At 39.9% G+C, this 14,857-nt stretch overlaps 1 protein-coding gene across 1 annotated transcript; it reads left to right on the top strand.

Annotated features, from left to right (window-relative positions):
- Positions 1-13,649: 13,649 nt before the first annotated feature.
- On the top strand, positions 13,650-14,003 carry LOC123400481 (protein RALF-like 1). The gene has a single exon (XM_045094654.1). It carries the CDS (start codon positions 13,650-13,652, stop codon positions 14,001-14,003), a length of 354 nt encoding a protein of 117 aa, XP_044950589.1.
- Positions 14,004-14,857: the final 854 nt, after the last annotated feature.

The raw sequence follows: 14,857 nt of genomic DNA, 5'->3' as shown, positions 1-14,857 counted from the left end.
AGGAAGCTTGGGCGCCACCTTGTCCACCAAAAATTGTCAGTCGACCGTCTTTAGTTTGTGGGTGGATAGCGGCAGGCCAAGATACCGAAGAGGGAATCCCATACAGTTGGCAGGAAAATTGTGGAGGATATCATAGAGGTCAATGTTACCGCGACGGATCGGAGCCACGATGCTTTTTAGAGGGTTCGCCACAAGACATGTAACCTCTCCAAAAGTTTTCAAAATACCCGCCAGCTGCTCTATATCCTCTTTGATGGGGGCGACAAAGATGGCTGTGTCGTCAGCATATAAAGAGGTGCGTAAGGTCGTGGCACGGCCACGCAATCGATGTCGTATTCCTAGATCTGTTGCTTTGGTGAGCAATTGCTGCACGAGATCGATGGCAATGACAAAAAGCAAAGGGGATAGCGGATCACCCTTACACAACCCCTTACCGAGCTTAATGGGGTATAATGGAACGCCATTCAAAAGCACCCTCTAAGATGATGATGCCCAAAGGGCCGGTACACTATTCCTAAATCAGGGAGGGAATCCTCTACGTTGTAGCAAGTCTAGCAAAAAGTTTCAGCAAATTCAATCAAATGTTTTCTGAATGTCAAGCTTGAAAAGGAAGGACGGCGTGTTTGTCATGTGTGTGGACGTCGAGTGAACCCTCATACAAGCAATAAGTTGTCATGAATACTTAATTATAGTCTTGATGAACACCCTTTGCGTCCTGAAAACCAGACCGTTTATGAAAGGGGCTAACCGAATGGTCATGATCTTGACAATAATTTTGACAAAAGCGTGAATAAGGCTTATTCAACGGAAATCTGCAATGTCCCCCGTCATTCCTGTATATATGATAATTCCCGTAAAGACACACCGAACAACTAGTGTGATGCAGTTAGTGGGGGAACAATTCTCGGTTTGTCCTTACGGGAATGATAATTCAAACAATTCTCTTGAGAATTTTCTAAACAAGTATGCTAAAGTAAGATACTTGTTTACTCTTTTCTCCAAGCTTCTCAACACATGTGAGGCCACTACCACCTGACTGGGAGCCTTTGTACCGTTGTACTGTTAAGTATCCCGCTGTCACCTCCCAGCGTTGCAACCTAGGCTGCCATGATCTTGCATGGATTTGCCACGACTCTGCAGGGTTTCTTCTGACGGAGAAAACATATTTATGGATCGGCGATTACCAAAGTACAACGAAATAACATCGAAATACAGCTAACTATATATCACATTGTCCGGTAAGAATAATATACCACGCCATATGATACACTGCTAATGCACAATCTGCTACGTACATAGAGGTAGAATCACGTCCACCATCTCCATTCGCTGGTGGCACCAAATGCTTAAATTCATTATCATATATTGCCCAATGGGAGTGATAACTTAGAAGGGTGATATTTGCTTGGTGCATCTTTATTGGAGAGCTAAGTTAAACAACTCTCTATGTATCGTCGTTGAGAAACTAGTAGAGTATATGCTCAAAAGAAGATATTTGTGCAGGAAGACATTAGCTAGTGCAGCTTTAGCAGAGGTTAGCGTGAACAACTCTTCTTCTGAAGCACATAAAAACAAGTATGTTAAACTGTTAAAGTGCAGATATTTGACACAGGAAGATATTGACTCCATTCTGAATAGTTTTAAAAAGAACGCCATGTTTGAACCAAGATATTTGCAAAAGGAAGATGCTTGTGCACCTTTTATGACAGGGAAGATATTAGCGAGTGTGTGTATACCCGAACAACTCAGGTCTTTAATACTAAATAGAAGTTCAGATCAGAGTTGAGAGCAACGTACTACTCCCTCGGTTTTAAATATAAGACATTTTAGACATTCCATTATAAACTAGATACGGATATACATAGATATATTTTAGAGTGTAGATTCAATCATTTTACTTCGTATGTAGTTTATAGTGTAATCTTTAAAAGATTTTATATTTAGGAACAGAGGGAGTACTTGTTTTGATGCACTCTTTCTCTCGTCGTTTTTAGGCTTAACAGCTTGGCGCAACTTTACGGAACGGATAACCTAAACAACCATCCATTCTCGGTGGTTTACAAAACTAATTACCTAATCTCTTGGCTAAAACGGCTCCTGGATGTGACATGGCCAATCACTCTACTATACCTCCATGCGCACTTGAATCCAAAACCTTGGATTCAAGATATACCTGGAAAGCGCATGTAAAATGAACATAGCACTACCGCTACTAACTATCGATCACTGTCTTGCTTTAGCGTGTGCACGCACTAGCCACTTGCCATCTTAAGCACTCCGAGGTACAAGGTGTACGGTAATAAACTCCCCACATGGATCATACCAAGAAACTCATGAAGGGCATTTCAGATCGGTGTTAGTCATGAATCACGGTGCCATGTAGGATGCCGTGGCAGATCCTTCTGTGGCACAGAAACAAGGCGCACGCTTTTTGGACATGAAGTATCTGCTCCCGGGTGCACATCAGCATATGCGGAAAATAGCAAATTAAATTTAAAAATCTGGAAAAATTACAACACACATGTACGTAGGATCGTTCCACTCCCGTGCAGAATTTTATGAAGAAATATCATTCGATGTGCTAAAAAGAAAATCAGTAATCTAAAATTTCATTTTTGAAGCATTTGGGCTGCTTGTTTTTCTTTCCCGAAATTTCTGTGAATGTTATCGCTTCATGAAAGTTCATACGTAGAAAAAATTCTGGAGAATTGTTGTCAAAAAACAAATTTGGAATATTTGAATTTTGTTTTTCCATTTTTTAGAATTTACTGTTCATCCGGGTGCATATGCACTTAGGAGCAAAGGGGCACTTTTGCACATTTTTGCTCTAGTTCTTCGTGGGGTATAGTGGGGACGTGTGCCACGCACTGGTAGAAAAACACTTATAGGATTTTTACAATTAGCAGTATCCTCGTCAATATGGACGCTCTTACTAACTTGTTTTTTTTGGGATGACCCTCCTACTAACTTGCCTAAGAGCATTTCCAATAGCCGTTTTGTTTTGATTCTTGCATAATTCCAACTACGAAGTGCTTGACACACATGATGGCCTAACTCTCATTCATGGCAAAGTGATCATCAACTAGGTCAGCCAGAATACCGTATGCCAACATACGCAAAGCGCCTGTCATCTTTTGAAAGGTACTATGTCCGAGTTCGTCAGTTTCTCTGCAATGCGTCTGAACAACTCGGTGCTCATCCTAAACCAACGCCTGAAGTGGGACTCGAGGTATGTGGAATTCTCCACAAAATAGTGCCTCATCAATCTGTTGTAGGCATCAATTTTATCCCACCAAATTTTCTGCCGACCCATAACCGAACCATCGTGCTTCGTCTTTTTGTTGATGTGCATAGCTAGGATCATTGCAAGGTCCTCCTCCTGTTCAATATCAAATTCTTCTTCGGAAGAATCACATGACGAACTCATCTACAATATTGAATTTAAACTAGTCTAAAAACTATAAAAACATGCACCAAATTCATGTAAAAAAGGTGAAGTTGAAGCAATACATGCCTTGCAAGCGTTTTGTCGAACACCTTGTGGGCGTCGAGCGGCAGTGCGCGGCCATACGCCGTTCATCGGAGGAATGTCGCGCGTGAGGGGCGTCGGCGGCTAAAGGGAGACGGAGGAAGCAGCGGCGGCGCAGGGATAGGCCGGGGAAACGTCGTCGGGTCGCCGGAGCAAATGTGCTGGCGCCAGCGCCTAGATCTAGTGATGGCTGGAAGCCGTGCGTGAGTCGTCGCTGTCCAGGACGTGGGAGCGAGCACTCGAAATAAGGGACAAGCGATATCGTTTCGTCCTGCGCGCTGAACCATTTATGCCCCAGTGCGTTTTTTTACGCCTTTGAAGTGTGTGGAATGACTGGGCGAACATTACCAGCAGCCTGCTGGAAAAATACGAACGCTGCAGTACTGTGAGAGTTAGGGGCGTCCAAGACAAACGCTGCCAGTGTCATGTCAAGTAGCAGTGTATAACTCTACCCGAGCGTTGCTAATGTGAGATGCCTAACACCCTGTGTACCGACGTGCATGGGTGGGTCTTAAAATCTTGTGGCGTTTTTGGGAACGCTGCTAACTCACATTTTCTAGTACTAGCAAATATGTCCGTCCGTTGTAACGAGAAAAAACTATTAGATTATGCAGGTGTGGTAAATATAAAAAAGTATGATTTCATAAACAAAAAATTGATGCTCATCGCGACTTGATTTTTTAAGGCGTCACAACATAATATTTTGTGGCTGAGCAAACTGCATTTACGGACCCTGCCTGAGCTATACTGATGAATGATGTGCCTCGACTTAACTTAGCGTAGCGGTGCTTACCATAACCAGTATTCTGATACGAGAATAAACATAATTGTGTACAAAACTAACCCATAAAAAGTTGTGTCAATTTGGTTGGGCTCAGCGTTGTACAAAACACGAAAACCTTTTTTTACCTAACGCGAGGGATTAAAAAAACATAAAACGACCTCCAAAGATCTCGTAATAAAACCTATGTAAGCGACATTTAGTTTTGTTCATTATTTACGGATGTGTTTTAATTTTTGCGAACATTTTCTAAAAATAGATGGAGATGTTTTTCAAATTCCTGAATATGCTTTGAATAGCGTATCATTTTTAAATTTTTGAACATTTCTTACTTCATGAAAAATTATTTGAAATTGTGATTTTTTTATAATGTGTGAGCAATTTCTGAACTCATGAACTTTTTATGATTTTCCGAATATTTTTCTGAATTCAGAAATGGTTTATCATTTTTCTACTTTTTTCAAACTCGCAGCTTTTTGATATGCAAAGGTCTAAATAAAATCATAAAATGACCTTTACAGATCTCCTAATAAAACCTTTATGTAAGCGACAGTTCGTTTTGTTCATTATTTATGGATGTGTATTAATTTTTATGAAGATTTTTTAAAAGATGATGGACAAGCTATTCAAATTCATGAATATGTTTTGATTACTGGATAATTTTATACAAAAATCATGATCATTTAGTATTTCATTACAATTTATTTGAAATCGTGATTTGTTTTATAATATGTGAGCAATTTTCGAACTCATGAATATTTTATGACTTTTTGAATATATTTTTCGAATAAACAAACAGTCTTTGCTTTTTTCTACATTTTTTATACTCATAATTTTTTGATACTTTGTTCTTTTGAAATCTGGAATTAACTTAGAGAAGAAAAAGAAATGAATATTTTCAAACTCATTAATATTTGATGACTTTTTGAATATATTTTTCGAATACACAAACAGTTTTTGCTTTTTCCTACATTTTTTATACTCATAAATTTTTGATACTTTGTTCTTTTGAAATCTGAAATTAATTTAGAGAAGGAAAAAAAGAAAAAAAAAATACAAAACAGAGGCGCCCTGACCTAGGATCGAACCCTAGTCTCGAGTGTGGAGGTTTGAAGCGTTAGCCGTCGCGCTACTCATCGATTCTTGTACTGCTATTGTATCGGACGGTATAACAACAAAGAACGGCGCCGACTTCTTAAATCTGAAAAACGAACCTTTTTTTTTACTTACGAGTGGCATTGATGGGTAATTTCAGTCAACTATGGGGATAATTTAAATGACGGACGACCAGAAACCGTATTTGCTTTATTATTAGGGAGAGATTTACTTCGTCCGAAATTATTTGTCACACAAATATATAAAAATAGATATATTTAAAACTAAAATATATTTAGATACATACATTTATATGATAACTATTTTCAAACGGAGGGAGTAGGGTTTAACTCCGGTGAAACGCTGCTATATGTTGTGTCCGATAGTACATTTTTCTAACACTACGAAATTATAAATTAAACATGGGAAGTATCGTTTTCAGAACCCGTTTACATTTTCTTAAAAATATGAAAAATGTCATAATGTTTGAAATGTCTCATAAAAATTTAGTAGTTTATAAAATTTCGAATACAAAACATCGATAATTCTGTTTAAAATAATAAAATGCATGAATACTACGAGGATCAAGCGCCCCTGTTACGTACACTAGCAGCGTCTATTTGGAAGTGCACGCTACTAAATTAATTTCTACATTCAATCCCTTTGAAAATTCAAAACATAATTAAATAGATGCATAAGTGTACATATAACTATGAAATGGTGCTTATGATATGCCAACAAACTTTTGAAGTGAAATATATGACAACACTACCATCTCTCTCTTAAAACAGGCACACTTTTCAAAATTCTTCGAATTACCGATGGTGAAACCTAGTTTCGACTTAGAAGAAATCTATGTTAAACTTTGATTTAATACTTTCTATTTTAAACCACTAATTCAACTGGTTATATAATGACATGGTGGTTGAATAGGGGCAAATATGAATAACGACCAATCGCTTGTCTATTGTGGTTCAAGAGGGCTTTAGGTCGAAGAAAGTATGTTAGTATGAAGAATAGATGATTTCATAACGTGTTGGCTTCTTACATGATATATATGGATGTGACTAACAAATATCTGATCTACTCTTTTATTTTCCTAAGATCATCCCTTGCTTCGCAAGGATCGAGGTCCTTGAGATGCTACAAGTTGTACTCAAGCAACCAACCATAATTGAGTCCAACCTTTAAACCGAAGAGCACTTCAATTTTTTGGTTTTAATATAAAATGAAAATGATCAAACCTTCTCACTTGTCATTGGTGGCAAAAATTGGCCAACGATATGAGCTAGATGTTGAGATGAGGATCGATATGCACCTCATCATCGGTCAAAAGTAAAGCCATATGTGATAAGAACTATGTTTATGGGGCCCACCACCTCCTCATTTGATAAAGCCCATATGCAGTGTACCATGGTATAATTTATGACCGAGTGTCTCCACGAGTCTTCTCCTCCACACAATGGGCATGCATTCATAGTTGACATATTTCTCTTATGTACATGTCCGTCGTCGACAGCGAGTGACGTGTTAATCTCCACATAAATACATTTACCTTGGAAGGAACCAAAAAATCCATAGAAAAGACCATGCTTTTTCTTTTCTTGAATTATCAGACACACTACTAGTACGTCTCCAATGTATCAATAATTTATGAAATATACATGTCATATTTACTTATGTTTATAATATTTTTATATGATTTTAATGCACTTTATATGATTTAATTATAACTAACCCGAATCGACGTTGCTTTTAGCAAAATTACCGTGGTGTTTTTCATATGGAGAAAATGAATGTTCTCGAAGTCGCTCGAAACTTTTTGACATTTTTTTCTGAAACATATAAAAAATACTAGAGCGAAGAACCACCGGAGGGGGGCATCAGGTGCCCCCAAGCTAACAGGAGGCGGCCACCCCACTCAGCGCACCCTCATGGTTTGGGACCACCGCATGGCTCCGTTTAGCGTGATTTCAATGCTGAAAAATCATATAAATCCCCAAAACCCCAAAATTTAACCTAGAACTTCCGCTCCGCCGTCGCAAGCCTATATACCAAAGAAATATCATCCGAAGCCGTATCACTACAAGAAATATGTCAACTAACGACCTTATGACAGTGACGCTCGCAGAAATGGTCGTAAATCTACAACCATTTGAGACCAATTGGACGTAAGATGTCTTGAGGGGTCCTAACCCTGAAAACTAACGACCATTTTCATTATAAAGGTCATAACTTCCTTACTGGAAATGGTTGTAAAGTGGATAGCCCTGGTCCGCTGCCTAATTTGTAGCTAATTATGACCAATATAGGTGGTCATAGCTATGACTAGGTGCCACATCATTAGTTTTGCCGACGTGTCATGTCCATGTATTAATTTTTGCCCTAGTTTGTGAAGCAACCTACAATTCTGTCATTCCAAAAATTCTCGAAAAATTCTCATTAATACTTTGGATCATATATTCCTCAAATATGTGAAAACCCTTCCTTCCATATTTCGAAAATAATTCAGCAATATTTATTTTCCTATTATGTTCAGAATGGCACTTTGTGAAGGAAGTGTTATATCTATTTTTTTTTATTGCCCTCAAAAATTTTGGGCACTCTTGACTATCCAAGTCATTGCCTCATGAAAACTTTCGTATCCATTTGCCTAGTAAATCTTTCTCAGCACTTTGTGAAGGAAGTACTAGCTAGGAATATCCTGATGAGTTAAAAAAATTCCACATCTTCTATATGCCAAAAACATAGCTCTCAACAAAATTTCAGCCCCATCTAACAATCCATGTGAGCTCATCATCCAATCTTTTTTCTGGTAATATTTTCAGTTTGTGAAGCAACTACATTTTATATTGCTTTATAGTTGATGAAAGATTACCACGGAATGAAACTGACCATATAACCTCACTACACCAAATTTTAGCTCATTTAATTTAGCCAGTTTCCCTCAATATTTTTCCCAATATTCTGTTCACTAGAGAGCATTGTGAAGTAAGTACAATTTTTTATCCAAATTTTATGAAATTTTTACAGTGCCTTAATGTGCCAAAATTATCATCCTCTTCCAAATTTCAGCTCAATCCAATCATCTATGTGAGCCCAGTTTCAATTACCATTTTTTGTCAAGATTGACACATTGTGAAGGAAGTGTCACTTTGGCATGTCCAAATGGTATAATTTGTTTACAGTGCCTTCATATGCCCAAATTAACATCATACATCAAATTTCAGTTCAATCCATTCATTCATTTGATCCCAGCTTCAACATCCATATTTCTGCACAGTGTCGTACTTTGCAAAGCAAGTGCCACCTAGGTTCATCCATTTGAGCTAAATTTTGCCAAGAGAGTCTCCTTAGTAGATGATCATACTCAGCCAAAATTTAGGCCCATTGTCTATGTGCATTACCCGCACCGCTAATCAAACACTTGGCTGTTAGTTCATGTTTGAACTTAGTTCAGTCTCCTTGTGAGATTCTTCTATTGTATTCTTCTTCCTAACACCTACCGATGGATTGTTCAACCCACCAGACATGCCTATTCCACCAAGAACGTGAGGTAACGCAACGGTGAGGCGGTGACCATGCGGCTGCCATGCAAGTGTACGCGCTCTGGAGTTGGGGGCCCTCGACCACCATCAAAACCTAGACGTCAAGCCACCACACCATGTATTTCTAATAAAATACATACTTATGTACCTATAAATTATTTTTAGTAAAAATAAAGAGCAAACTATAATATAGCTGTAGTTTAAATTTAACCTGCTTCCAACTGAATCGATATAAATTTGTCTTTTTCACAAGAGGTCGATAAAAGATTTTAACACCCGACCATTTTGTCAATTGTATATTAAATATGGTCTAGTATTTTAGAAAATGATTTGGTACAATTTTTGAAACAAATATATGGTAGGTCCTTCACAAAAAACTCATTTTGGACACTTGAAAAATGGAAAATGATTTTTTACATACAAGGAAAATGAAAACTTCCTTAATCAACATTGTTTGTCATTCCAATACGCACACTTGTGCACAATATGAGATCATTTGAACAAACTATGCTATGAATGTGGCCATAAGATTGACCATTCGGCTTGAAAGCCATGAATCTTCACACATGATAGCTTATTTTCCAAGAACACTTTTTAAAAATAATTGCCGTATTACAAGTTTATTATTTTTTCTCGTAACTTTGTCACATATAATGAAACAATGCCAAGGTTTTCCAATTTTTTTATTTTTTCATGCCCATTTCAAAATGCAGTAAAAAAAGGAGGGTATGACCGTTCCTAGCTAATGGTTGAATCTTGAAAAACTTTTGGTGTTTCTATGATGAAATTGATATTTGTGCACCTAGAAATGATTTTTGGAAAAAAAATAGCAAACTATAGTGCAGCTGCAGTTTAAATTTGACCCGATTCCATCTGAGTCGACGAAAATTTGTCCTTTTCACGAGAGGTGGATAAAAGCTTTTGACACCAAACCATTTGGTCAATTGTATATTAAATATGGTCTAGTATTTTATAAAAATGATTTCGTCCAATTTTATAACAAATATATGGTAGGTCCTTCACAAAAAAATCATTTTGTGTACTCAAAAAATGGAAAATAAATTTTCGTCCAAAGAAAATGAGAAATTCCTTAGGAAACATTGTTTGTCATTCCAATACGTAGCCTTGTGCACAATATGAGATTGTTTGAACAAATTATGCCATGAATGTGGTCATAATATTGATCATTTGGCTTGGAAGCAGTGATTTTTCACACATGATAGCTCATTTCTGAGAACATTTTTTAAAAATAATTTTCGTATTACAAGTTTATTATTTTTCCTGCTAACATTGTCACATATAATGACACAATGCGAAGCTTTTCCAATTTTTTGTTTTCTTGAATTTTTCATGCGCATTTCAAAATGTGGTCAAAAGGCGGGTATGACCGTTTCTAGCTAGTGGTTAATCTTGGAATTTTTTTAGTGTTTCTCCGATTAAATAGATACTTATGTACCTAGAAATTATTTTTGGGAAAAATAAAGAGCAAACCATAAGGCAGCTGCAGTTCAAATTTAACCCGCTTTCAACTGAATCGACAAAAATTTATCTTTTTCATGAGAGGTGGATAAAAGCTTTTGACACCCAACAATTTCGTCAATTGTACATTAAATATGTCCTAGTATTTTAGAAAAATTATTTGGTCCAATTTTGCAACAAATATATGGTAGGTCCTTCCCAAAAAACACATTTTGGGCACTCAAAAAATGGAAAATGAGTTTTCTGTACAAAGAAAATGAAAAGTTCCTTATGCAACATTGTTTGCCATTCCAAGATGTACCCTTATGCATAATATTATATCATTTTAGCAAACTATGCCATGCATGTGGCCATAAGATTGATCATTTGACTTGAAAGCCATGAATCTTCACACATGATAACTCATTTTTGAGAAGAAAAAAAATTAAAATAATTGTAGTATTAAAAGTTTATTATTTTCCTGGTAACTCTTTAACATGTAATGACACAATGTCAAGGGTTTTCAATTTTTCAATTTTTTAAGCTTTTCATGCCCATTTCAAAACGTTGTCAAAACGGGGGGAATGACCGTTCCTAGCTAGTGGTTGAATCTTGGAAAACTTTTGGTGTTTCTCTGATTAAATAGATAATTATGCATCTAGAAATTATTTTTGGAAAAACTAAAAAGCAATCTATCAAGCAATTGTAGTTCAAATTTGACTTGCTTCAAGCTCAATCACAGGAAATTTGTCTTTTTCACGAGAGGTGGATCAAAAGATTTTGACACCAAACCATTTGATCAATTGTACATTTAATAAGACTTAAACTTTTAGAAAAATGATTTGGTACTATTTTGTAACAAATATTTGGTAGGTCCTTCACAAAAAACTCACTTTGAGCACTCAAAAAATGGAAAATGGATTTTTCATGCAAAGAAAATGAAAAGTCCCTTTGGCAACATTGTTCGTAATTCGAAGATGCAAGCTTGTGTACTCCAAGAGATCATTTTTGGATTTTATCATGTGAAAAATTAGAAGCAAAACATTAGAAAAAATACAATTGCATATGCTTAATTTTGATTGGTGGAATTGGTTGCGACACGGATCGATGACATGGCATCCATCCATCCATCACGCGCCCATCCAACAACCAAGCTTCTCTCCAGAAACAGAAACCCTAAGCACCCACCCACCCTTTCAATCTCTCCCACACTCCAGATCCAATCGAGATGCCCCGTCGCCCCACCTTTGTCTCGCTCGTCTTGTTTCCCCTCCCTCCCACCCGTGATTCCCACCACCGCCGCCGCCACCCACCGTCGACCTCGTCTCCACCACCCACCCTATACCCTTCCCCTCGCCTTTACCCCTAGATCCACTAGCCTAGGAGTAGCCATGGCGTCCCTCCTCCTTCTGTGCTAGGGTTAGGGTTTGCGGCGTCACACTAGAGGAGATTGAGCCCGCCAAGTACGACATGACGTCGGTGTGCGGCCGACGGAGGGACATGGAGGACTCTGTTTCCCTTCGGCCTGAGTTCTTCCCCGGCCACCACTTTTTCGGGGTCTTCAACGGCCATGGCTGCTCGCATGTGAGTACCTGCTGTTACGTCTTAAATGTATTGACTTTTCCAAACACTTTTGCTATTGTTTTGGCCTCATTCTTGCATGATTTGAATGAAACTAACCCGGACTGACACTGTTTTCAGCAGAGCTGCCTGTATGGTTTTCTTTTGTGCAGGAAGATGGATATTTAGACGTCCCGAAAAATTCCCATAAAAGAGAGAGAAAATCCATGCACTGGGAGGAACCTTGGGCCAGAAGATGGGCCAGAGGGGAGCCACAGGGCCCCCAGGCGACCTGTGGGCGCGGCCTGCCCCCTGGCCACGCCGGGAGGCCGCCTCGGTGGGGCCCACCCCCTCTGGTGCCCTACTTTGGCTCCTATTTTTACCCGTGATGCAGAAATCCCAGAACATAAGTCGTTTTGCAAGTTCTCGACGTGGAGCTGCCGCCACCCTTGGTTCTTCTTCGGGAGAGCTAATCTGGAGGCAGTTTTGGCCTCCAGAGAGGGTAAATCGTCGCCATCGTCATCACCATCACCACTCCATCATCCTCCCATGGCTTCCCCCATCATGTATGAGTAATTCCCCCTACTGTAGGTGAAGGGGATGGGAGAGATTGGATGAGTTAGATCATGTAATAGTTCGTCGGATTGTTGGGGGCATGTTGCCTATCATCTACTATGGTGTTTATCATCGTTGCTACTACTTGTTACTCTTAATGCTTGTCACTTTGGACCCGAGTGCCATGATTTCAGATCTGAATACCTTATGTTTTCATGAATATATTTGTGTTCTAGATCCTATCTATGAGTAGTATGCACCTATTATAGTCCGGAACCGGTGATCCCAATGGTGACAGCTTGGGACACCAAAGGGGTTAGATTATAGTTTGAGGATTTCAAGTATCCATTGATTGTTAATGCATTGTTCCGGTGATCTTTGACACGAGCACCTTAATCTCCATAAGTTCCTTTTGGCCCCGTTTATAGCGGGATGATAGGACAAAAGATGTTGTGCAAGTTCTTATTGCAAGCATGCACGACTACCTTGGGATACATGCCTAATGTTTGATATATTCCTAGATGATCATTACTTTTCTATGTGCCTTGCCCCAAATGAAATACATGATATCTCTCATCCATGACCAACCATCCATCTCCTTAGCCTACAGTGTTTTAATATTGCTAGTCACAAGTTGTTTTTCTTTCGCTGTTTTACTTCCGTTGCCTTGCCACTATTATTTCCGTTGCCACCATCACTTCCATATCACCGTTGCTACAAATATTTCGTGGCCAAGCAAGTATATTTCAGGTGCGGTTGAATTGAAAACTCAACTGTTAAAGCTTATAATATTCTTTGGCTCCCCTTGTTTGGAATCAATAAATTGGGTTATCTTACCCGTGAAAACTGTTGCGATCCCCTACACTTGTGGGTTATCGCCTGCCTACACATCCCTACTTCTTCTGATCTACTTTCGGTTTGACTCGGGAGTAAATATTCATCGACTGAATTGCGTGTGCGTGTAGGTTGCAACGTCGTCAACATCATCAACGGACGACTGTCGGCAGTGGCGTTGTATTTAAGGCCGCCTGCACCACTCCACTATCCACTCCCCACTCTTTCACCAGGGAGAAAAGATCCAGCCACAACAACGGTTCCACTCTTCGAGATCTCAGCTCCTGCAATGCCTCCATGGGCGCCAACCCCCGTGTTGCCGCTCTTCGTCCTCCTCATGCTGCTGCTGCTGGTGCGGGGCAGAGGAGTCCATGGTGCCATCACCATCGGCAGCCTGGACATGGACATGGACATGGGGGTGGAGGCGGAGCAGATGGGCTCGGAGGCGGCGCACGGGCGGCTGCTGTGGGAGACCGGCGGCGGCGGTCGGAGGTACATCAACTACGACGCTCTGCGGGGGGATGCGGTGTCGTGCTCTAGGCCCGGCGTGCCCTACTACAACTGCCGGGTTGGCACCACCGCCAACCCCTACACCCGCGGCTGCGACTCCATCACCCATTGTCGCGACGACGACCCTTCCTAGGTAACAAGTAATTCATTGCCAAAGCTGCCGGATTCAGAGAGCTGCTGCTGCTGTTGCTCGTTTTGTGTGTGTGTGTTTTGCTTGCTGGGTCAGAGTAGTAGGTGGAGTATTTTGCTGGATCATATCATCAGTCAGTCAATAATATAATGTGTGTGTGTGTGTATGTAACTAAGATTCGATTCCAACTCCCAAGATATTATTACACGGAGTTAAGAACCTGGATAATATGTCGTGTTATATTATAGAAACTTCCCTCGTAGCAATTGGTGGTCAAATGTACTGTATCCAGACAATTCATGTATGTTTTTTTGCTGGTAGCAAGCTGTGCTAATAAAGATTTGATTGCACAGCCATGCGTTGTTCTAACCGTAGTTTGATTCGCTTTGACCAGCCGGATCGCCCCGACTTGCTGGAGCGGATCCAAGCTGATGGAGGGCGCGTCATCTTATGGGACGACGCCCGCATCTTCGGCGTGCTCGCCATGTCACGGGCCATTGGAGACAGCTACCTGAAGCCATTCGTGATACCCGACCCAGAGGTGAGGGTCCTGGAGAGGAAGGACGGCACGACGGCCTGTGGGACGTGATGAGCAACGTCAAGTACGGTGTACTTGGCGGCCGCACACCAACGTCACACTTGGCAACCATGGTGAGTAGCATTGCTATGCATCGAGGGGAGAGGATTATATCATGTGCATTTTTATCTCTGATACATCAATATAACTAGCTGGCATGTGCTCTAAAAGTTACATTACAAGGACGCAGGCTCACTATGCGTTGTGTTAGTATTCTGGCACTTACCAACAGTGTTGTATTCATTGTTGAGGCCTAGGCATTTACCATCCATTTGGTTAC

Source organism: Hordeum vulgare, chromosome 1H (genome assembly GCF_904849725.1).
Source record: "Hordeum vulgare subsp. vulgare chromosome 1H, MorexV3_pseudomolecules_assembly, whole genome shotgun sequence".
NCBI classification, from domain to species: Eukaryota; Viridiplantae; Streptophyta; class Magnoliopsida; order Poales; family Poaceae; genus Hordeum; species Hordeum vulgare.
This window is presented reverse-complemented; position numbering and strand designations above follow the sequence as displayed.